This window comes from Bidens hawaiensis, unplaced genomic scaffold (assembly GCF_021521415.1).
Source record: "Bidens hawaiensis isolate Kalapana, Puna unplaced genomic scaffold, B.hawaiensis_p1.1 tig00001575_1, whole genome shotgun sequence".
Classification (NCBI taxonomy): domain Eukaryota; kingdom Viridiplantae; phylum Streptophyta; class Magnoliopsida; order Asterales; family Asteraceae; genus Bidens; species Bidens hawaiensis.
In genome coordinates this window covers 911,538-937,149 of record NW_027491088.1, presented here as the reverse complement: position 1 = coordinate 937,149, position 25,612 = coordinate 911,538, and the positions used below count along the sequence as shown (strand labels likewise).

The window sequence follows — 25,612 nt, the reverse complement described above, 5'->3', positions numbered from 1 at the left end:
TATGATTTGGTTACTATAATTAGATTGTATATATACGTTGAGCTGAGTCGAGCTACTCGCTTAATTTCAAGCTTGAGCTTGAATCCACCTGACTTGCTTAAAACTCGTTGTCATCTTCATTCATAAACTTTATTATGATGATTTTAAATTATCATAAATATTTATAGATCGAGTTATGAAAAATAAGACCATGACTCACAAAATTATAGTTCTTAATGACATAACAATAAAAAAAAGTTCTTTTAACGCAATGCATGCGGCATGCCTTTTATCCTAATTTATTTTAGTTATGAGAAATATGATATTTTAAATTTATTTGATTAGTTTATACATCTATTGAGAATTATATATGTTTTTAATATGTTTATGAGATTATCAATGGGGGGTAAAAAATTTATCAATGGATTATCGACATAAATTGTCAACACATATTACCGACAAAGTTTACTAGCAGTACACATGCCAAAACCTACATATTAACAATGGATGATTCATCGAGAGATCAACGACAAAGTCTCGAAACTAACTAGCAGTTCACATATCAATATCATCAACAAATGATTAATCAAGGTTTTCAAATAAAAGCGTGAGATATCGCGCACTCATGTGGAAACCCACTTTGGTGGACGCACATGTAGAAGTCCATAATATGCACGAGATTGCTACAAACTCGTATGAAGGTTCTATGACCATGTGTGGGGAATCAATCTATGTTCATGTCTTTCTTTGGGATACATATGACCGATTCAAATCTTCAAATCACCAATTAGACAAAGAAAATTTTAATTTTTGTAATACATGTGAAAAATTGAAAGGTTTTATTAAGCAAATAATTGATTTAAAATAAATACAATTGAGGTAATTTAGGCAATATTTAAAGTCACTTCTTTATAAGAAATATGATTCTTAAAATGATTCACATCGATAAACATCTAAAAACCTATGCGACTATCTAATTTGAAATCATACATTTAGAGCTAGCGACGGGAATCTGAGAGAATACTCGCGCTAAGTGGTTCTCACTGTCTACAACTAAAAATCACGAGCAAGAATATTATCTAAAATCTTATATTTGGAATTAGGGATGACTCGAGAGATTATATGTTGAAAATTTTTCCCACCAGTAATGACAAAAGTCTGACCAATATTTTATATGAAATCTCAGCTATGATAGTGGCCTATAAGTAATTACGCATAGATAATCTTGTCGTTAAAAGTACTTTTTTTCTTGTTTTGACTATCTATTGGTAATCATCGTGAGATTATTTACGGGTAATCATAAATCTTTTATTTATTTATTTTTAAATTTTGTGTGCTTTGTTACTAATGACTAATTATAAAATTTTTAAAGCCGGCAATAATGATATTTATGACAAATGAGATTATCTTGATTATAATGTTGTTCAATCCAAACTCCATTGAACAATAATACTAATTGCATACACACGTCTATAACAAATTCCTAAAAAGTGCGAGAAGCAACCAAGAAACGTTGTATCTTCTGAGGATTAAAAGGTAAACGTTCAGCCTTTACTGTTTCTTTTTAATAAAAAAACATGTGTCGAGAATTCACAAAATCATGTTGTATTGTTGTACTATATTATAAAACATTTAAGGAGTTTGAGATTGCATTTATTACTTCATAAAAGTTTAACCGGATAAAATTGCCTTTTATGAAATTGATTACCTTAATTACATCTTACACACACATACGAAAAGTGTTGTAAAACTCGGATTCCAAGGTCGACTAGTCAGTCTTCGGACCCCTACCTTGAAGACTTTTTGCAACTCGGACTGGATTAGTCACAGACGGTCAAAAGTCGGGTGAGGCGGGCTAGGCGGTCAAAAGTCGGGCTAGGAATTTCTAAAAGTCGGTAAAAAGTTGGACAAAAAGTCGCGCTAGCGTTCTCTAAAAGTCAGTTAAAAGTCATTCAAAAGTTGACGAGTCAGCTAGAGTACTTTTTTGACGTGAATTATGCTTATTTTGACAAATATATATTATTCAAAAGTTAATTTTCTTTATATTCACTTCGAGTACTCCCAATTTTCCAGTCAACCGCCTAAGGTCCGCCTAGCGAATTTTACAACCTTATATACGAGCCATGTGATAAAACACAACTACAAGCCTACAAGTGAATTTGTTGTCATTTCAAATAAAAAAGGAAAATAAAAACAGGTTACTGTTAGAATTAATACCCAAATTTCTTTAGAAATCTAATTATGCAATTCATTAATTTTCTGTGCAACTATATTATCAAATTCATTTTTATATAACTTTATGCTATAAATTTGTACTTTCAAATCTATATAATAGCGTCTGTGTTACTATGTTATGTTCTATCAGAGATAAGCAAATTAGGTACCGATACCGATTTGGTACTGTTGGTACCGAATTGGTACTAAAGTTTTGAGTTTCGGAATCGGTATTTCCTGAATTTTTACCTTCAATACCGGTACCGTCCTGGTACCGAACCGAATATTTCGGTACCGGTACCAAGAATTTGCTATTTTCGGTACCGAGCTCATCCCTGTGCTCTGCGTGGCTGCGCCTCATTGTGGGGACACTCTTTAGTACTGAATAAATGTATTGTGTTTCGAGTGCTCATAGAGTCATGACTCATGACGCGCTGTAAAAAAATCTCTGCTTGAAACATATGGCATTTTCTTTAATTGTATGCTGGAAATATTAGCCACGAAGTTGATGATTTCAAAATTGTGTTTAGAGCGTCGAGTGTTTATGACCCGCTCAAAGTTTAGGCTCATTTTAACTATGGTCGGTCATCACCTAACTTTAGTTTCTTGTTCTGATATCTCAAAGCTTCTCCAGTCTTGGTTGTGATTTAAATACAATAAGAACCCAACGTTGAGTGAACTGCGAACACCAATTCGTCAAACTAGTAATAGATTCGTCATAAATCGTAATCATAAATTTTTTAAATAAATGACTTCATATGGTTAATTTGGTCCCGACAAAGAAGATGATTGGTATATGGATTTAAATATTCTAAGCAAACTTAAACAACTCATAGAACATGTTCTAACATATATCCAAGCATGAGATGACATGAATCTACCCAAAAATAATTGCAACAAAACAAAAACTACATTTAAAATTGTCATAACCTTTTTGACAAAAGTGTTATGTTTTTATCAAAATTGAGTAATTGAAATAAGTTTATATGAATATAATTTAAGAAATCAAAACATTACTATCACTTACTTTTATGTCATCTTCTCGAGTTTTGCATAAATGTTCGTTCAAAAAAGTTTAATAGATCTGAGGTGAAAAACAAAATATTTGTGTTTTTTATATTTCTCTTTTAACAAAAAGGCAATCTTCTTGTATTAAAAATATAGCCATAACCAATATTGAAAGAGACCTAATTTTTTTTTTTTTGAAATCACAAGTCATATTCATCTCTAATTTTTAAAGATGTTACCCAATCATCCTTCAAAAGCTTTGCTTTCTTTGCAATGGAAGAAGATATACCCTCATTGATGTAACTAATTTATATAGTTTAATAATCTTTAATCAAACCTAGCCTATTTTATACCACATATATCAACAAGCTAGCTTTCTTCTAGTTGGATATACTTAAAAACCAAAGAGAGTTTGGACTAAACATTGACACAAGATAGAAGACGTGAAGTGTACACTCGTTCGAGACTATTTATAGAGTTTTTCTATAAATAGTGATGACACATGGTTGATACTCAAGTGTTGTATGTAATTACTATTGAGTTTTTCTATTGATGCAAACCGTCAATTGTCTTGCTGTTTATTATAAAATTGTAACACTTCAACCTAACAGGTGTGATGATCCCCTGCCTATAACAGAAAATTTTTTGGTTTGATTATACTCTCCCTCTAGAAATTCTTTCGATAATCTTATCGGATTATAACTTTACATATCTAAGAACTAGAATACCTTAATTAAATATTTGAATCCAACAATAGAACATCACTAAATAAGACCCGAGGTGAGTATTAGTGATTTAACACAATGAAATATAAAATATGAGAAAGAATAGAATAAATGCTTACCCATTTTTGTTTTGAAGATAATAATTCAATATACAAAAATATTTGAATTTAAATAACAAGATAAAAGTATATAAATGGGATAGGATAATTTCAAGAAAAGGTGTATATGGAGCATTGTATGTATCTTTAAAAAAAAGTCATAAAAAAGAGATAACATATAGCTAGCTAGCTATCTATATCTATCTATCTTCACTCAGTCACAAGATGATGAGATAATCATATGTCCCCAGCCACAACTAAAACATTCATTCCAATTTTTATTATTATTATTATTATTATTATTATTATTATTTCTAGAGAGAGAAAGTGACTGAAGGATTAAAAAGCAAAGGCACATCTTTAATCACAAACACAACACTTGGTCATTGATTCCAGTTGGGCAGTGAAAACCCAACTGGCTGTCCTGTTTCTTCTCTTAATAATAAAATATTATATAATAATAATAATCATATATCATATCCTACTCTCTCTCTCTCAAAAATCAAAAAAGGTTTGTTCTTGATGCCTCTTTATGCTTCCAACAGCCTTTGGTTAGGCAGGCACACCATATTATAGCAAAACTTATTTTCTTTTCTTGTCTTATTGTTCCTTGATGATTTCTTCCTGTTTTCACTCATCAAACACCTTTACCTTTTCTTCCCACAAACCAAAATATGTGATTTTGTAATCATCTCACTGCAACCAAGCAAGCAAATCTCTGTTTCTTGATAATTACTATTGAATTCTGAGTTGGGTTTGCTGCAAGATCCATCTGTACCTCATAAAGATTCTTCCTTTACATGATTTTACCTGCTGTTGTTGAGTTTTCAAGGCTTTTTCTCAAGTGGGTGTTTGTCATCATAATGTCTTTGAATTGCAAGATTTCTTCTTCTTCAGGGTTAAATGGCACCAGTTCAAAGATGAAGAAGGTCAAGGAGCCTGCTAACAGTGGCTGGAGATGGAAAAGACTGGTCCTTTTTGTGTGGCTTATTGTTGTTGCAGTTGGGGTTGGTTTCTTTTTTATTAGTGGTGTATTTAGGAGAAAGATGGAGGTAATAACATTAACAGGAGCATGTAAAGATAATAAATCTTTAGTCTTGGTTCAACAGTTTAATGTCAGTAATGACCTTCTTCATGAGCTAGCTTACTCATTCTATGAAACAGATCAGGTTTTGCTTTTGCATCTTTTTCACTGTTTGATTTATATTTCAACCATACATGTGAAAGCACAAATAAGGATCCAAACTTTGTAACTAGAAACTAGATAAAAACACTTTAGTTTGCTTTCTTGTGATGGTTAGTGTCTTATATATTTGATTAGGTTTAGAATTTAAGTTTTGAAGATAAGAAACATGTTTGCAACCTGAGAATCTTTTAGAGACAAGACATGCCAGTTTTGTTCTAATTAACTGTTGGTATCTTTCAGATAACCGCCTTGAAATGTACCAAACAATTGGGAGATAAATTGTCCACAAAACATGAAATAACTTGTTCTCTCAAAGGGCCAAATAGTGCACAAAATGCGGAATTGTGGGGTCAATGCCCTATACATGATGATGATAAACCTTCATTAGTACATGAAAAAGTTGCACGGGGGCATAACAACGGTATTCTGAAGGTGTGCGTGTGGGTCCTTTTGGTATTTGCATTGTGTGCCCTGATTCCTTGTTTATGGAAGAACCATAAAGTGAAAATAAAGCCGAAAGAACAGACACAGACCTCATCAAGAAGCGCTGGAAAGTGGATGAAGAAGCTTCTAGTACTTTTTGTGTTAGTTGGAGTAACTGTATCAATCTGGTTATTTTGGTACTTAAATGATGGCATTCAGTTAAGAAGAAGAGAAACTATAGCAAACATGTGTGATGAACGTGCGCGTATGTTGCAAGATCAGTTCAATGTGAGCATGAATCATGTTCATGCTCTTGCTATTCTTGTATCCACTTTTTATCATGGGAAACAACCTCCCGCTATTGATCAAGTAAGTTTTCTTTCCATCTATCTGATGTTGTCTTTTTGTTAAAAAGATTGTAAATTAACAAACTTTATGATGTTATATAATGTTTTCATAGAAAACATTTGGGGAATACACGGAAAGAACGTTTTTTGAGAGGCCGTTAACTAGTGGTGTTGCGTATGCTTTGAGGGTGCGCCATTCTGAACGAGAGAAATTTGAGAAAGAACATGGATGGACAATAAAGAAGATGGATACAGAAAATCAAGACCAAACACTGGCTCAAGATTGTGATCCTAAGAATCTTGAACCTTCACCTATTCAAGATGAATATGCTCCAGTTATCTTATCTCAAGAAACTGTTTCTCATATTGTCTCCATTGATATGATGTCTGGCAAGGTATCTACTTTAATACTTTGTAGGTGGTAGTTTCAACCAGTTTGCTTATGAATGGGTTGGGCTGGGCTTTGTTTTATCTCTAATGGTCAAACAGGTCAAATAAGTAGCGTTTAGGGAAACGAGTCAAACGGGGTTGCTAGTAATCTGAAGTTTATGCATAATGCATAATACATAGCAAGTAAAACTACTAAAAAAATAGATTATTATTTAAATAATATGATTTTTGTAATCATATTTTATGCAATAGATATTTATAATAAGTTTTTTATGTTTGGCCAAAAAGTGTATTGGGTAAATCTAGCCCATGTTAAAAGGCGGCGTCAGGTCAGAGGTCAGAATAGGTTCAGGGCAGAACGGCTTATAAGCAAAATGAGTTCGGGTCCAAACGGTTTCTAAGCAAAATATATTTGGGTCAAAACGAGTTTGGCAAAATAGGATCAGCTTAAAATGACTAAATGAGTAGTTTTTGTAAAAACTTCCCACCTCACCCCACCCCCCATTTATTTCAGCAAATAGACTCGAACCCATTTTGAATCGTTACCTACCCGCCCATTTTCCACCTCTAGTCTTCTTAGTTGTTTCATTGTTGGCGGTTAACCTAATACAACTAGAATGTGATCACAAATTATATTCGGCACGCGCATATTCTATTGTTGTGGTCCTAATTTATTTATTTATTTTTAAAATTTTTCACTATATTTTAGGAAGACCGGGAAAACATTTTGCGAGCAAGGGCATCTGGAAAAGGAGTCTTGACATCTCCTTTTAAGCTTTTAAAATCAAACCATTTAGGTGTTGTGCTTACTTTTGCTGTTTACAACACTCATCTTCATCAAGATGCTACACCAGAAGAGCGAATTAAGGCAACTGTGGGGTAGGGTTGATGATGATACACCTCATCTTTGATTCAAGATTCACCTCATTTTCATAAAATTTATTAATGTAACAGGTATCTTGGTGCATCTTATGATGTCCCGTCGCTAGTTGAGAAGCTTCTTCACCAGCTAGCGAGCAAACAGACAATTGTTGTCAATGTTTATGACACAACAAATGCTTCTGCAGCCATTAACATGTACGGTCCTGCTGAGGCTGACACGGGCTTTCTTCACATTAGCAGTCTTGATTTTGGTGATCCTTCTAGAAAGCATGAAATGCGTTGCAGGTTCTATATTTGATAAAGTTTTTACCTTTTTATTTCAAGAAAACGGGGCCCACTAGAAATTTTAACTGTAATCGGTTTTCTAACAGGTTTAAGCAGAGGCCTCCGCCACCTTGGACAGCAATACTGGCATCTGGTGGTGTGCTTATTATCACTTTTCTTCTTGGTCATATCTTCTATGCCGCTATAAACCGAATTGCAGCGGTAGAGCGTGATTATAGAAAAATGATGGAGCTCAAGCATCGTGCTGAAGCTGCAGATGTTGCAAAATCTCAGTTTCTTGCAACGGTTTCTCATGAAATCAGGACCCCGATGAATGGTGTTTTAGGCATGTTGCAGATGCTTATGGACACAAATCTTGATGCAAAGCAGTTGGATTTTGCACAAACTGCACATGCTAGTGGTAAAGATTTAATAAAGTTGATTAACGAGGTTCTTGATCAAGCAAAGATTGAATCTGGAAGGCTCGAGCTTGAGGCGGTTCCATTTGAGCTGCGCACTATTCTTGATAATGTCGTGTCATTATTGTCAACAAAGTCTCAAGAAAAGGGAATCGAGGTTAATACCAAACGGTCTCTTTGATTAATTTTTTTTCTTAATTTATTACTACAATATAATACATTCATTATAACTAATAATTTTGTTGACGTGAAGTTGGCGGTTTATGTTTCTAGTCAACTCGCTGAAGAAGTTGTTGGAGACCCGGGACGTTTCAGGCAGATAATCACAAATCTTGTTGAAAATTCACTTAAAGTTAGCTCCTTTTCTCATCTTTATTACAATCACAATTTTTATTTTTTTTCAAATGGCGACTCATGCACCCATCTACTTTCTTTTGCAGTTCACACATGATAGAGGACACATATTCGTGTCAGTACATCTAGCAGATGAAGTGACAGATGAAAACAGCCTGAAAATCTTTAACGGGTCAAATTCAAACACAGCGTGTAACACTCTAAGCGGGCTTCCGGTGGTCGACAGGAAGAAAAGCTGGGAGAACTTTGAAAAATTAAGTGGCAAAGATTTGATAAACGAATCTGAAAAGATTAAAATATTAGTGACTGTTGAAGATACGGGTGTGGGAATCCCTATAAAGGCACAAAGCAGTATATTCACACCTTTTATGCAGGCTGACAGTTCCACATCAAGAACTTATGGTGGGACCGGGATCGGGTTGAGCATTAGCAAGCGGTTGGTAGGTTTAATGAACGGTGAAATCGGGTTTGTTAGTGAACCGGGTACTGGAAGTACATTCTCTTTTACAGCTGTTTTCATGAAGAAAGAAACAAGCTCTCTTGATACCGTATTGCAACAATATCATCCCGACACATCAGCGTTTAGGGGACTAAGGGCGTTGGTGATTGATCAGAAAAACATCAGAGCAGAAGTCACAAGATACCATCTTCAAAGATTGGGAATATCTGTTGAGATCACATCTGATTTTGAGTCTGCACAATCTTACCGGTCGGAAATGTAAGTTATTTTTAGATATGACTAGATTTGGGGATCGGTTGGGTGTTTGATGGGTCAAATTTTTGAGGTTTGGTTGACCTGCAACACCTTTTAGCTTTTTATGGACAATTACAGCATAGCAAATTTTTGAGGTTTGGTTGACGTGCATGTGTCGGTTTTGGGCTTAAACTGAACCAAAAACTGAAACTTCGATTTTTGGGTTTTTGAATACCATTTAGTTTTAAGTTTTTTCGGTTTGGCCATTTGGGCTAGAAATATTTGGGCTGAAAAATGTCGGCTTTAAATAATAAATTTGGGCCTAAATCTTTTTGTTAGTTAATTGTTATTATGCATTTTGGCTAAAATATTTTGGTTAAACTATTAATTAAATTCTTATAAATTACTTAAAATTCAAAATTAATTATGAAAAATCCATAAATTCAGTTCAGTTTTTTCGGTTTTAATTACTTGAAAAACCAAACTCGAACCCGAACCCGAACCAAAAGTTCTATTTTTATGTAAACATAAAGCCAAACCATTGGTTTTTGTTTTGAGTTCGGTTATTTCGGTTTGGATTTTTCAGTTACAGATTGGTTTTTAAGGCTTCATGCACACCCCACTTTTTAAATAAGTAATAAATGATTAAAAATGCTTTATACGCTAAAAGTACATTTTGTGTGCCTTTGACATGCTTTACCTGGTCAACCCATTTGACCCATTTCATTATTAGTTAATTTTTCTTATTGTACTTGCTTGGCCCGTTAGATATAAAGCATAATCAGAATCAAACCATTTATAAGTAACGCATTTTGTTTATGATATGCATTTTTTCATGTGTAGTGATTCATCTACTTTTGCAATGGTTCTTGTTGACCAAGAAGTGTGGGATAAAGAGAGTGGTCTTGCATTTCTTCGTGGTGTTGAAAGTAGCACGAAACTATTTCTATTGGCTAACTCCATAAACCCTGCAATACAAGATGAGATCAAATCGGCTAACTTGGTGGCAACTGTTGTGCAGAAGCCTCTAAGATTAAGTATCTTGATTTCTTGCATTCAAGAAACAATTTCTTTAGGAAACACAAGTGTTTTAGCAAGAAGAAAACCATCGACTCTTGGGACTTTGTTACGCGATAAAAGAATATTGGTTGTTGATGATAATATTGTTAATAGACGAGTTGCAGAAGGCGCGTTAAAGAAATATGGAGCTATTGTCACTTGTGTAGATAGTGGTAAAGCTGCTTTAGAAAAGCTTAAACCACCTCATTCTTTTCATGCTTGTTTCATGGATCTCCAAATGCCTGAAATGGATGGGTCAATAACTTTCTCTTGCTGTTTTATTACTCAAATGTCTAAAATACCCTTGGTGTGTAAACAAGCCAAGCCACTTGTGAGCAACTCGAGATCGGCTCGCTAAAAGCTTGAATCGAACCGAACTTAAATGACCCCTAGCTGAGCCCAAGCTTCACATACAGCTCGAGCTGTGTCGCGAGCCTATTATTTAGACAATGCTTGTTTAATATGTCAACTATATGTTTATATAAGGATTTTTATTATACATAAAATTATGATAAAAATAAGTAAATACTATATGTTATATTATTATGTTATATATAAAATTATAATTAATATACATATAGAAAATAATTATGAACGTGTACAAATTAATTAATAAATAAATAATAAATGAGCCGAGTCCAGACCGAGCTCGAAACAGCTTGAGCTCTTGCTCTCATAAGTTAAAACTCTAGCCGAGCTCAAGCTTGAAAAACTACTAATGAGCTGAGCTTGAGCTTTAGAAATAGAGCTCGAAACGGCTTGGTTCGGATTGGCTCGTGTACAGTTGGTGGTTATGTTAATGGTATTGGCTTTTGGTGTTGTATTTAGGTTTGAGGCTACAAGACAAATTCGCAGGCTAGAGAGCATGGTTAATGAAGAAATAATTTCTAATAACGCGAGTCCTTGGCATATGCCTATTTTGGCAATGACAGCAGATGTGATTCAAGCTACAGATGAAGAGTGTATGAAGTGCGGGATGGATGGTTATGTTTCAAAGCCATTTGAGGAAGAACAACTGTACTCGGCTGCAGCTTGCTTTTTCGAGTCTGGTTAATGGTCCAACGGTCCTGGGTTGCACCAACTGACTTAGTTAACCTAACAGTCTGGTCATATGGTCGGTTCCACTGAGACAGCAGCATGACCATTGACTCAGTCAAAGTTCATGGTAACGCACAGTGGGTTGCACCGGCTCAGCTTGCTAACCAACCACATGGTCTAAAGTCTAAACAGTCTGATTAGCCATCGACACAACATCCATCATATACGCTGATGTTTTTGCCATGGTACCTTGTTTATATAATCTTACTTTTTATTTATTTAATCACTCAATTTTTAAGCCAAGCCAAAACTCAGTTTCATGATTATATTAATATGATATTTTGATCTTAAAAGCTTGTTTTGTTTAAATTTTCAGTGGTGATGAGCATCGGACTCGCGCGGACTTGCATAAAATCTTTGTGTTTGTATAAAAGCTGCTATGTGTGCACATGTTTATAATGGTCCCTAGTACATATTATGATCTATGGTTGTATTCTTGTTGCATTTTTGGCGGTAAAAACTTTGGAAGAAAGAGAGTTGTGTGCAATAGGACTTGTAAATTGGATTGGATTCTTTTTTTGTATATAATCACATTATTCATTTATTTGCATGTTTCATTTGGGTGAATTTATTTCATATATATATACTTTAAATTTAAGTTGTTGCTAAGATGGTAGAAAGAGTGAACATTTATAAAGACGAATTCATGAAAATGTGTTACATATGGTTTGAACCTACATAATTAACGCTAAAGTGAAAATTTATGGTTTTAACTGAATGCAGATTCTCTTGCTAAATCTGTTGCATCATCATACTACTTTTATTTTACTTACAGGGGGTGCGTTTGTTTATCATATACTGGGGAACTACATTTTTTATGATTTATAAAGATCGATCATGTTAAAACATATTTGTAATATATTTGGTTTCGCTAACAAGCCAACAATACATTAAAAGTTGTACTATCGCTCCGGATTTTGGAGATGGGATATGGTTGATTGGTGGAAATGATTGATGAAGGTTCATGGCACCAAATAAGAAAACTTCCCATGTGTATGTGGAAGACAATGAGACACCTTCCACATGATCCAACACAACTTACAGCTATCTTTGGATCTTGTTCACATCTTTTGTCATATATATAAACCCCATATGTTTCTTTCATTCACATGTCTCTCTACTCTCTTCTCTCTCTAAACAAAAATGTCACCTTTTCTGATAAAGATTTTGCTCCCAATTCTGCTTCTTGTAGTGGTGATACTCCCACACAAATCTAGTAAGTTATAACCTATAATTCAGATCTCATTTTCATAACTTTCTTTAATATTTGTTGTTGGTGTTTTATGGTTTATGCTCAAAGATGGGGAATTTGAGCAATGGTGCATAGCAGATATACAAGCAACAGATGCAGAATTACAAGCCGCTATAGATTACACATGCGGCGAAGGGGGTGCAGATTGTAGCATGATTCAAGATAATCAACCTTGTTATTATCCAAATACATTAAAAGACCATGCTTCATATGCATTTAACGCTTATTACCAAAAGTTTAAGCATAATGGTGCTTCTTGCTACTTCAATAGTGCTGCAATTACAACCGAAAAAGATCCTAGTAAGCGCATTTTTCTTGACTCGTTTACATAAAATGTTTTAAAACTGATCTACATGCTAAAGAATGGAGAAACATTTGTAGTGATTTATTTTATTGTTAATACTTTATTCTAATTCCATCATTTTGGCTTTCTTTTAATCTTTTTAAATCAAGGAAACAGGCCATTTGAGTTCACACCTCACATGAATGTTTTATCTTTACAGGCTGTATTATTTATTAATAATTAGTTTCGTTTGGTTATTCCCGCAGGTTATGGTTCATGCCACTATGACTACACTCCTTGATGCAGCCGGGACAACCAAATTGCATAAAGACATTTAATTGTTGGCTTTCTTGATTCATTTACCAAATTTCTAAAGAATCGTTACTAGTTGTTCCTAAATTTTACTTTGTCAACAACCAAACATAACGGGATTATAGTAACAGATAAACTTTGTGCATATCAAATAAAGAGACAGAACAAAAGTGATCTATGTTAAAACAAATAATTTTAATCTCCAACATGAAAATGCTTAAAAGATGAGATAGATAGATAGATGATATTCATGTGTCTGTTTTAGAACAGCAAACTTCCCCAGGCTGCAATAAACGCAAACCCGCCAAGGGGGGCCGCTTTAGCATATGTTCTGTCTTAAAGATACTCCACTGTATAACACCTGCAGTAAGTATTAAAGACTAGGTTGTGTTAAGTTTAAAACCAAAATAAGTACATGTCCTATCTATATATGTAATACACATTCAGATATACGAGTTGACTTACGTCCCCGAGAAAGCAACAATTCCAGTTGACAAAAGGCCTCCAAACTAGAGATTGAAAATTAATAATGTGATCATAGGATACAACTAACAAGTCAATAACTAATTTTGGACATTCAGTATTACATACAATATTAGGGTTTTTAGCAAGAGGAGCAGCAAGTAACGCGGCTGTATGAACCAAGTGGTAAAGAGAAGCAGTGTTCCAGACCTCTTTGTAAGATGGGTTGGTGGGTTTGAACCCATGTGCCTAATCCAAGGGCTGCCATCCCTGTTTTGTTTTTTATACAAACAAATTCAAACTCAAATCAATATATCTATACAAACATACATACCAGATATTGCAGCAACTTTGTGCCAAATCAAAGGATTCATTCTTCTTCAATCTCAAATACAAAATTAAAAAGAAAACCAAGACTGATTGATTGATTCTATTCTATGGTGAGGACCGACACAACGTCACAAAATAAATATATTAAAGTGTATATATATCGTTTTAAATATCCATCACTTAACCTACTAATACAAGGCTTTGGTTTTGCAATACCCACTTGTGTCATTTGTAGTGGATTGACACAATAAGGAATTTGAGTTTTCGTCAAAAAGTTTTAGTTTTGCTCTTGTGGCGGCAGTATGTTTTTGGGGAACGTCAAAGCCAAATTATGAAGCTAACGTACACCCGGTTAAGATAACATAATCTAACCAAAATGGGGAAACGAGGATCTTAAATTTGAAGAGTGCAATGGTCTAAACACAAAGAATGTCGTCGTTCAAAATAAAATATGTAATTTCAAATATACATTTGAGATTACGAGTCGACGCCAATAGTAATGTCGATTTTATATAGAAATATTTAATATATGTTTAACACAATTTGACCTGGTGGCTTGGTAAAATTTATGTTAATATGTAGATAAAAGTAAACACGTCTAAACAATGTATTCCAAGTTTTATAAAACTTTATACATTAAAAGTTATTAATGAATGACAAAAGTATGAGTAAAAATTAAATAAAATAATATAAATTTCAAAATTGAAACTACAATTTGGATGCATGTTTTCAAATGGTTTCTAATCGGGACGCACAATATGGTTTCAAATTTCAATTCAGTTGGGATGCATATTATGTTCACTAAGGGGTGTTTGCTTTTTTACAAAAGAGCTTTCTGGTCTCTTTTGTCTGCGCTGCGCAGACCACGCGCATACATTGAAGTTTGCATACTGTTTGTTTTCTGAAAGACAATTCAATAAAAAAAGGTCTGCGCGCTCTTTTTCGCGCAGAATTGAATCACTCACGTCTCACCTCTTCTAAACATTTTCACATCTAAACATCAGGTCAATATTATCTCCACATCTTTCACCTCCAAACACTAGCCCCCTTCTCTCCAACCCTCTTCCCGTCACCCCCTCTCCCCACCTCCGAACACCGCACTCCACTTCTTCCTCCACATCTGATGTCAACATGCTTGAATATAATCAAATTTCCCTAGCACATATATTAATAATGCAATATTCAATCTCATTATATTTACAAGACATATTAAGGCATCAATTGCGTTTAACAATGGTATTTCTGGACCAAGTACTTCTAATCACGGTACTTCTAGACCAAGTACGTCTTCCCCTTTTTCTTGGTACAGTAAGGATCATATGTATATCTAGCAATTGACCAATCATGAGTGTACTAGTGAATCAACTTTACTTGTATTAAAACTAGCATTGTTAACCGCGCGTTGCGGCGGTGCTATAATTTTTATATGGTTACAAGTATCGTTTTTATTTTGTGCTACTAAGATTTACATCAAGTTGTAAAATAAATTACATTTGAGTGGAAAATCTGAAGTTAAAAGTTTAGGAGTACATCTTTTTCCTTGGTTTGCAAAAATTTGACGGGTACATGTGACGCATACGTAAAGAAATTAGGAATTAGGGTTTAATTGAATGTAAAACTTGGTGACATCACCACAAACCCGCCATTTTCTTCTTAGTCGCGCACCATCGCCTCTTTTTTTTTACCCACGGTGCTTGCAGTGAGCAGTAACTCATTCTTTTGCATAACCATTTTTAGTCATGATATGCACAAATAAATCTATGACAGAATTACAGAAATTGTCCTTTATGTTTACACCAAATTTCAGTGGTTGTCCTTTATCTTTAAAAGTAACATAAATTGTATTTTACGTTTCCAAATGTTGCATCGTTTGTCCTTTAGCCCTAACCCAGTTAGTTTTTATCGTTAAGTCTAGTCATGTGCCTTGCACTTGCACATGAGGGTAAATTGGTCATTTTACCATCTTACTAAAAAAACATTTCAAAAAAAAAAAATAAAAGAACACATTCTCTTCCGTTCATACACCACCACCAACCCATCACCACCACCACCATCTTCTCCGGTGAACCACCACAGCCACCAACCAACCCACCGCTCTCCTCCGTCCGTACGCAACCCTCAAATCCAATAAAAATCAAATCTAAATAAAAAATCATAAGGTTTCACCATATCCATAACAATCAAGGATTTAACCACCACCTTTCAACTTCCGGCGACCACCGTTCATCGATATTTAACCACCAATATATGAGCTTGTTTAATTCTTCGGCAACCGCAAACACGGTGGAACACACCACTAGCCTACCGATTTAACCAAATCAAGTCCTGCAACCTTTGATTCACGAACAACGACATTGATATGAGCTTGCCGGAAATATAATCGTGGTCAGGGTTGTCGAGGGAAGGCAGATCTGAGTGTCGTCGCTGGTGGTTAAATCCTTGATTATTCTGGATCTAATGAAACCGCCGGCGGCGGTTCAGGCTATGAAGGTGGTTGTCGGGTTTAGGGTTTGGGGATGAGGAGGTTGGTGGGTGTGGTGGTGAACCAATTGGGCCTTGTAGTGGTGGCTGGTGGTGGTTGCAGCGGTGGTGGGTGGTGGTTATGGCAGTGATGGCTGGTGGTATATGGAGAGAGAGAGTATCTCCACATTATATATATAAAGTTTTTCATTTATTTATTTTTGTTTATTAATTAATTAAAAAACTATATTTTTAGTTTAGCAGGTGAAATGACTAATTTACCCTAGTGTGCAAGGCACATGACTTGACTTAACGGGAAAAATTAACTGAGTTAGGGTTAAAGGACAATCGATGTTAGATTTATAAAGGTAAAGGATAAAACATATCAATTTTAAAGATAAAGGATAATGAGTGAAATTTGATACAAACATAAAGGACAATTTCTGTAATTCTGGCTAAATCTGTAGAGATTATGTAATGATTTCTATACAAATAATACATTTTTCAAAGAAATCAAATTAACATTAGATTCATGACATGAGTTGTACTTTACTAATAAGATACAACCGTAACACATAACATAACAATTAATCAACAAAGAATACCCCGATTACATGACAAATCGTAATGGGCAAATCCATCCCCCTTCTTCTACGTTTCTCCCTCTTTGTTTTTTCCGATAGATTTGGTGACGTTACCATGATCTTCCATACGTTGTAGAATTGATTGATTAATTAGTGTTGCAATTTTCAACACCGCCATCTCGAAAAACAATGAACAACTCCAAACGATTCATAGTGGATCACACGGACGGGCTTGAAACATTGATGGTAACGGCGGCGTTTATGCCGGTTAATGGTCGCACTACGTGAATATTGACCTTCGGTCACACGAAAAAAGTGTGGCCGTAGGCCTTTAGCCACACACATTTGGTTCAGATCGATGACGGGGTTCCCATGTACAAAGCTTCATCCGCGGTGGCAGTTGTATAAATCTTCATCCGTGTGGGGTTCGATTAGAAAGAGGGGAGAAGAGAGATGGTTCACGGTTGTGGTGTAAGGACTATTACATGTTTATATACTGAATCAATCGTCACGATGGTTGCCGGAAACGATGAGATGGTTGCCGGAAACCGATGTAGTTACATCCTTTTGTAACGACAGTTAAAGACGGAAAGGAAATAACTGTTAATTAGCCGCCGTAAACCTACTTTTTCTTTATCAAAAACCACCATGTGACGGAATGATCTGAAACCGCCGCCCGTTAATAATAATAATAATAATAATAATAATAATAATACCTCCTTGAACAAAATATGTCACAGCCCCCGAACCCATACCTGGACCGTGAACGCGAGTGGTTGTATCGGTGTTTATTAATTAGCAACGGAAAAATTTATTAAGACCGTAGTTAGGAAAAATTATCAGAGTGTAAAACACCATGATTTTCATTTCATCTGGTTGGATAAAGTCCATTTATATCCTTACAAATGTTTTATAGGGATAAACCCTATTTTACAAAAACATGTTTCTTTATTCTGATGATAAGCCACCTATTTAAGCTGGAAGGCCCGCATGCACCATTCCTTTATCTTTATCATCTCACCTAAAACATGTTTTTAAAATATTGGATCAGCGGAAAATACTGGTTAGTACATTCATTTATAATGACACATATACAATTAAAGCATTAAGATGTTTTTACATCTGTCTGCTTACAAATTACCGAAAGGTACTTGTCACTCGACCGTATTTATGACTGTGGTCATATTACTTATTGGCTAACACTTGTCCAATAAATAACGTGTAATAGCCCAGTAGGTAAGCCTTGTATACAAAACCCCACAATACCAGTAGTAATCATCCCGTAAGTCTACAGAGACTTAATCACTGTAATGTATTACTTTATAAATACATTTGAAAATATTTATGACAATCTATCATGGGTTGTAATAGTTTTGAAATCAGCATGACAGTGTCGGGAAAATAGTTGTCTCATGCAAATGTGAGTTGTATAAAAACTTGAATGTTTCACCTTGCAAGTTTACGGCTTATGAGCTTCCTGGTATTAAGCACCTAGGTTAAAGACCATGTAGTATAGCTAAGTTAATATAAACCCATAATCATAACGATAATCACGAGACTAGAAACTTTACATGATGACACAATGTATTTCCTTAATAGGCAGAGCTTTTGGATTCGTGTATAAAAAGCTTCTTTCGATCGGATAGGATATCGCTACGATCACTCGGGTATTATACCGTACTCTTAATATGTATGAAAATTCAGAGAGAGAAATTTTGGTGCAAGGAATGAATGGGCAGTTCTCAACCTATTTATAGTTGATTTTAGACCCCATCACGTATCGCGATGGGTTCAATAGGAAGGCATAGCGTATCGCGATGGGTTGATGAGTCATCCCCATTTCTGACGCGTGTTAGGTGACGTGGCAGTCTGCGTAACTTCCACGTCGCGTATCGCGACGGGTCACTTTGGGAGCTCATCGCGTATCGCGATGGACACGTAAGCTTCTAGATAAGCTACACGTCATCGCGTAACGCGATGAGGCTAACTAAACCTATCGCATATCGTGATGTGTGGATTTCTAATTTTCCACAAAAATACTAAGGCGACTAGCGGCGATGCGAGCGTGCGAAGTGCGCCATCAAAGCGCCACATTGCGCCCATCGCACTTTGCCCGAGCCCGTGCTCGTGCGCGTTCGGGCGCTAGGACCACTTGAGAGTGACCTATCATATAAGAATATTATTATGGAAACTCATTTTCTTATAAAGAGCTTCCATTTTCTTTCAAGGTTCCATGTGGGATCAAATTTCATTCCATATTTATACCCATGTGGAAATTTCATAATTTTCCATTTTTCAATGTGGGATGAACCCATTTATTCAAAGTGGGATATTTCCATTTTCTTATTTTATATGTGGGATGAATCCATCATATGTTTTGGAAGTTTTGAAAATGTTACAAAATAACATGATTTCCTTAATTTTAACCATTGCATCGGTTTAAAACAAAAATAAGCGTTTTTTCCCTCACACAAACTTTAATTGAAATTTAATTTAATATGGGAGATATGAGGGATGACCTTGGCTTGCCAGGGTTCGAGTCCTGATCTCATCCGGTTTTACCGGCTCCTCGTTGTTGTGCCATTTGGCGGGCGTAAGAGTCAGGTTTTATCCGGTGAATCCCTCAATAGGTGGACCACTAGGGGCTCCATCCGTCCTGACTAGTGGCAGGCTTGGGCTACCTTTAGCCAATGGGGGCCGCGTACGGAGTACCCGGCGTTACTTAGTTGGTCGTTCAAAAAAAAAAGAAATTTAATTTAATAATTGAAATTTAATTTTAGAAAATAAAAGTATGTTTTGAAGAAAATGTGGAAAAATAGGTTTGCATTGAATTCTAAATGTAGTAGAGATAATATGTTAACATCTTCTTGATGTAATTTGATTGATGGACAAATATGCAATTACACATATACTCGAACTGCTGGTCGAGGATTAATTTAGTTGCGTCAAGTTATTTCGTATCAAAATTTTCTCTTAATTAGTCCGGCAGAGTCTCTCGATGTTATAGGACATCATCACCGTAAACTGTAATATATGAACTTTTAAGAGTGCAATTCCGATAAACACATATGACTCATGTACCAAACTTATATATTAAGATATTCACAGAGTCGTTTCTACCATATAAGAATCTTAAGATTCATAAAACATATTTCGGGGTATTGTTTTTAATGGTTCAGGCAAATTTATCCATACATGGATATTTGTGTAAATCCAATGTTCAATTGTCCCGTACAACTTTATGGTGATAACATCAATAAGCTTTATTTGAAGTCATTCTGAGATTGGGAGGATGATTAAAACACTTAATGGTTATCACATCCACTACAGGGGAATACGTTTCCTCATAATCAACTACTGGGATTTGGGAAAACAACCATAGTGTTACAACTCGTGCCATACATCGCAAATCTCATTCTTTTCGTTTCTTTTTATATATACAAAGACACCCATTTATAAACTGGTTTGACGTCTATGGGTGTTCGGACTACGGGTCCAAAAACGTTTTGGTTGTCATATTCAATTTAGCCTTCTAGACATCTTGCCATTTTGATAATCATCTCTATGTATGTACTCTTACAGAGCTTTAGATTCATAATATTTCTCATCGATTACATATGTTGGTATAGCTTATGAAAATATTTCATTATACGCGTGTTTAACTCTTGTTCCATATTGTACCATTGTACATAATTTGTAGAGATCTCATATTGATTCAATACCGGTGTTTCTTCTGGAAATTTATAAATTATCTTAGTCTCTTATGAGACATTTACCTCTTCAGGGGTTTATTATTTTCTTCTAGAAATATATTAGTCTCTTCTAGGACAATAACGTCTTATATGGTTTTACATGTAATCTCTTCTGGGGTTAAACCAACTGCATTATTCTGCTCATTTGATTTTCATGGGTTTTTATCTTTGGAACCAATTTATCTTCCATGTGTTTCTTTGAATAGTAATCTTACTTGGATTACCGCTTCAAATCGAGCATATGAACTTGATATTGCTGGTATATGTGACTTTGTGATCACTTTGTTTGTGTTTATGAATGCATCTAGTAACTCTTTAGTTACTCTTTGTGAATGTATGACATATTTGACTTCAGATTCATATTGACCTCTTCTGGGATCTAAATTTGATATTTGTGATGCATTACATAATAAATCATATATTACCAGGTTTTTCATTCTTATCACCCGTAAGACCCGGAATACTATCATATTTAAATGATTCTTTTCTGGAGATTAGTTATAATGGGAGTATTTGCTATTAGCAGTTGGATATTATTTGATTAATGCGGCTATGCCCTAAAAATTACCACATTCGTGGACCAGCAGCACCACTTGATAAGATTGTATGATATTTAAGTAGTACGTACAATGATAGTTATTTCTATCTTTACTAACCGTCTCCACTTTTCTCGATCGTAACTGCATGGTATCCAATCTGTAAAACCGTCGTCGGTGAATTTCATTACCGAACAGAATGTAGAATGAACGCATGATATTGGCTCCCGTTTATTTTTATGTTTTCTACTGTCAGATTCACATTTTCGCCGGTAGTCAGCAACCATTAGTCCATAACTCCTATAGATCCCATCGTACCATCGACAATCTCAATCTGTATGTACCACATATTTACTTTTCAGGTCATCGGAATGTTTAATTTGTTTCAATTAATGATCGTTGATGACTCTTTATCATAAAAAGTTGGGCCATGTAAGACTTATATTTATTTCTTTTCTGCATGGATATTTATTATGGTTGTGATCGTTTCTGACGTGAATATGTATGCTTTAATTATGATAATTTCTGTCGACATCTTTGAATGTTTCTGGTGCTTCTTATTTTGAAGAATTTTCAACCGTGGATTTTGTTTCTTTAACCAAAATCTAATTTGGTTCTATAATGGCAGACAATCTGGTTCTTCTCTAACTCTGTCCAAAAAATAATTTGTGTATTCTTACAAATTATAATAAACATCTGGTACCCGGATTGAAGAACGCAAGAATTCGTGTAAATAGCAAATTCGTGCTGATAACGTAAAATGAATTAGAGAATCCGGAGAGAATTTGTGTAGAATATTATTGATGATCAATCACAAATGTTTAGTACATAAGAATATATATACAAGAATATAACTGTCACATATAGCTATATAGGGTATTGTATATCTGGTTTATAACAAAACATATATTTTTTTAGTTTTTTCTTGTATTAAATCAATGAGAATAAAGAATTACCTGTGTACTAGCTCCTCCTAAACAAGCCTAACTGACTAACGGAAGACAATATTGTAAAAATCACCTAAACGACTACTGAATGGACTCCGATTACGGATACCCGTTCCTTTAGTCAAATTATAGACTATTGAAGTCTTTACCTCCACCAAAACATGAGGATAGCGAAAACTAAATGCAGTCAGTGCAAGTGATGAAGTGTTAACAGTTAACAAATACGTATCTGATGTTGTTTGAAATCCCACAATTATCATACTCATAAATCATAATATCATAGACAAAGTCACAATACTATATATTGATGCAACACCCCAGCCGGCTAGGGCAGGCATGTCGCTTACATAGTAAATCAGAATTCAAAACAAAGTATTATTTATTTCATTCGAAAATCCTTGAATCTTTAATTTTTCCCATTGAGCTCCAATTACCGGTTTTTTTCGAATAACTTTGAAAACCTAACGTGCGCATTAACCAACTAAGCAAAAACACATTTTTAGCAAAATGCACAGTGGGATATAATTATTTTATAATATACTCAATCATGCTTATTTATCACTTCTTCTCTTAACTTACCTTTACAAATCCCATCACTTATTTTTCTTGGGGCAACAACTTCTTCTATTTTTAGCACACTCATCAGTACAAACATTTTTATTTAATTTGCACAGCCGATCATTTACATCACAACAACAATAATCTCCCTCCGCAATATTAAACACACAACGTATTGTACAATCTCTCGGTGGTGCAATCGTAAATGTTGTGATGTTACTTTGTTCGTATACTCCAGCTATAATAAATATATATGTATACATATATTGATTAGAATGATTATCTTAAACACATAATTTATTGGTAAGATAAGAACTTACATCAATGACACCCAAGCAACACGAGAAAACTTATAACAAAATCCACCACATGTGCTCTCATTTTTATTGCTTACTCCTATAAAATAAATACGATTAAAGAAAGTTCACCATATAATAATGAAGTTACAGTTATATTTATATGCTTAAGTGACAACATGATTTATGTATGTTTACTAGTCGTAGGTGTGTGGTTCTCTTACATACATGCATGTTATGCTTCCCAATAATTAAGAAAAGAGTTACAAGTTATCTTACTATGGGTGTGTGTGCATATATATATATATATATAGAAAATGGTTCAAATAAAAAGAAGTTGTTTCCCAGGAATGGTAAGAACCAACAGAATTTTGACATTTGGCATTAAAACCTATGATGAAAGAACAATTGTAGGAAACTATGTCGGTTATAATGGTGAAAGAGTAATTGTAAGAAACTATTGACGGTTTTTTGTAATTTTAAATCTCAGCCATAGATTGATATGATCCAATGCTAGATCTTTATGTGAATTAAGAGTTGCTAAGAAAACCAAATGTTAGGAAACTATGTAGCCTAAATGCTAGATCTTAGGAAACTATTTGGTATTTTAAAACCTACTAATCTCAACCACTAGATTCTAGATCCAAATGCTTAGATTTATTCTTAGTCTTCCTACAAAACTATTTCTTTTTACTATAACCCACCCATATATATATGTGTGTGTGTGTGTGTGTGTGTGTGTATACTAGTAAGATATCCGCGCCATGCTGCGGGAGTAACAAATTACAACACAATACTCGTTTATATTGGTTTATTAAATCTTTCGTAATATATTGAATAGTACCAAGGTTAGTTTTCTCATTCGTACAAAATTTTAGTATTAATAAAAAAACAGCTTTTATTACAAATATAATATATATACTTAAAATAAACTTAGAAGGTTGTAATATACTTATTAAGAGCTTTTACAATTTATACTTTATTTTCATAATTATAATTATATTAAAAATCACTACTTGATCTTTTTTTTCAGTTAAATAATATTTTTTTTGTAATTACCGTTTCTCTTATTTATTCACAACGGCCGCGTACGGAGTACTCGACATTACTTGGTTGTTCCAAAAATATTCACAACCATTTTAGAAAGTATTAAAAAAATAATAGGGGTTTATAATGTCTCCACTCACAACCAGTTCCTATAAAGTCACTCACAAAGTTTATCAAATGGAATGTGAATGCTCTAACAAACTTATGACCGCTTTTAATCCTTAAATGTTAATAAAACTAAAACTTAACCAAAATGTAGCACAAAATTCAGATTAACGAACTTGACCGTGATCTACTTTTGAAATCGTAAAGGCCTCTGCAAGCTCCTCATCAACCTTATTTGCTGCCCCAGTTCATGTTGTGGACCTAAATTATGCCATCAAGCTGACCAGGTTAAGAACTAACAAATTAGAAAGAAATTGTTGAAAGTTTACAAATGAAATATGTGACAAAGATCATATTACAACAATTTTAGTTAGAAGTTTAGAAATGATACATATGATAAAGATCATATTAATGGTCTTAGTTAGAAATTTACGAAAATAATACTCCACACTACCATTCAGTATTCACTAATTTTAGTTAAAACTTAGAAGTTTACAAATGGTAAATGTCATTAGGATCATATTAGACTTTTAGTTTGAACAACAAGCATTATTTGTTGGTTGTAAAAAAGAAAACAAATAACCCTCGTAACATTTATCTACTTTTCAATCCATATTCCAGAAACAATGCTCAAATCTAGTTTCATGATTATACATCTTTGCCCACCATTGACTATTTGGTCAAATTTTATCAAAATTCAACCGTGTTAAATTTCAGAGTTTGACCAAATAGTCAACTTTGACAAACAAAAGTCAAAATTAACACATGATTTAATATTTCTTGTTTGATCGCTTTCTCCCATATTCTTCATTATTTTTGTACCTCATTCCAGCATCCATTAGATTTGATAACCTCATTGCATTCAATGACCAGTTCCATTCTTGGATCAGAAATACCTTGATAGAAACTGATATGGGTCACAACAGGTTTATATCAAGATAGTTAGTGGGCCGAAATTGGTCGGGTCTAGTTGAACCACCAATACTCCTTCTTAGCGTAACATTAAGCTTATGTTATCAATCAATGTCTAAATACCATTTAAACCATAAATATTATTTATAACAAAAGAATATTAATATGCAGAATGAAACACTAAAAACCAAAAAATATAACTCTGGGTCAAATTTTGGTAGATGTAGCTGGCAACTTCTAACAATTTTCTTATAAAATGTGACATGAAACTCAAGAGTATTTACAAATTTCAAAGTGAATAAAATAAATACTGAATTGCAACCTCCTATAAAGATGCAAGAACCTAAATCTGTTCATCAAAATATTAAAACAGACTACTATAACTACAAGTCATTATCAGTTAAACCATTTTAAATGCAAGACATCAAAATATTAAAACAGATGGTAGATCAAGACTTCCTTTATTCCACCGGAATAATGTTTCCTCCATTTGTTTCATGGGTTTTCCTTCTTGACCAAAGAGCTTCATCTATGTCAGCAATTTCGATAAAAAAAAAAGATTTCTTGAACTTTTCTTATTTCTAAAACAGCTCATTTTAACCATGCACCGGCCACGCATTTGATCATAACATTACC

The 25,612-nt window shown here is 34.3% G+C and overlaps 2 protein-coding genes, 1 long non-coding RNA gene and 1 pseudogene across 3 annotated transcripts; 2 read left to right on the top strand and 2 right to left on the bottom strand.

Annotated features, from left to right (window-relative positions):
- Nucleotides 1–4,481: 4,481 nt before the first annotated feature.
- On the top strand, nt 4,482–11,559 carry LOC143587267 (histidine kinase 2-like). The gene is made up of 11 exons (XM_077068605.1): nt 4,482–5,193; nt 5,451–6,002; nt 6,094–6,375; nt 7,080–7,249; nt 7,325–7,537; nt 7,624–8,092; nt 8,189–8,287; nt 8,376–9,007; nt 9,827–10,297; nt 10,871–11,325; nt 11,457–11,559. The coding sequence occupies exons 1-10, from the start codon at nt 4,825–4,827 to the stop codon at nt 11,094–11,096; spliced, it is 3,483 nt and encodes a 1,160-aa protein (XP_076924720.1). The 5' UTR covers nt 4,482–4,824; the 3' UTR covers nt 11,097–11,325; nt 11,457–11,559.
- Nucleotides 9,030–9,254, bottom strand: LOC143587278 (uncharacterized). Its single transcript, XR_013144854.1, has 2 exons — nt 9,150–9,254; nt 9,030–9,085 (listed from the first exon to the last, which is right to left on the bottom strand). It is a non-coding gene; the product is annotated as an uncharacterized LOC143587278 (long non-coding RNA).
- Nucleotides 11,560–12,261: 702 nt separating the features above from the next.
- Nucleotides 12,262–13,186, top strand: LOC143585380 (glucan endo-1,3-beta-glucosidase 12-like). Its single transcript, XM_077067181.1, has 3 exons — nt 12,262–12,356; nt 12,441–12,692; nt 12,942–13,186. Exons 1-3 carry the CDS (start codon nt 12,284–12,286, stop codon nt 12,974–12,976), a joined length of 360 nt encoding a protein of 119 aa, XP_076923296.1. The 5' UTR covers nt 12,262–12,283; the 3' UTR covers nt 12,977–13,186.
- Nucleotides 13,187–13,248: 62 nt separating this feature from the next.
- On the bottom strand, nt 13,249–13,823 carry LOC143585369 (uncharacterized; annotated as a pseudogene).
- Nucleotides 13,824–25,612: the final 11,789 nt, after the last annotated feature.

Excerpts from the sequence above, each read along its gene's own strand:
- LOC143587267 (XM_077068605.1), top strand. The coding sequence starts at position 4,825 with ATGATTTTACCTGCTGTTGTTGAGTTTTCAAGGCTTTTTCTCAAGTGG. Across the intron at positions 6,003-6,093 it reads AACCTCCCGCTATTGATCAA|AAAACATTTGGGGAATACAC; the intron begins GTAAGTTTTCTT and ends ATGTTTTCATAG. Across the intron at positions 6,376-7,079 it reads TTGATATGATGTCTGGCAAG|GAAGACCGGGAAAACATTTT; the intron begins GTATCTACTTTA and ends ACTATATTTTAG.
- LOC143585380 (XM_077067181.1), top strand. The coding sequence starts at position 12,284 with ATGTCACCTTTTCTGATAAAGATTTTGCTCCCAATTCTGCTTCTTGTA. Across the intron at positions 12,357-12,440 it reads GATACTCCCACACAAATCTA|ATGGGGAATTTGAGCAATGG; the intron begins GTAAGTTATAAC and ends TTATGCTCAAAG. Across the intron at positions 12,693-12,941 it reads TACAACCGAAAAAGATCCTA|GTTATGGTTCATGCCACTAT; the intron begins GTAAGCGCATTT and ends TTATTCCCGCAG.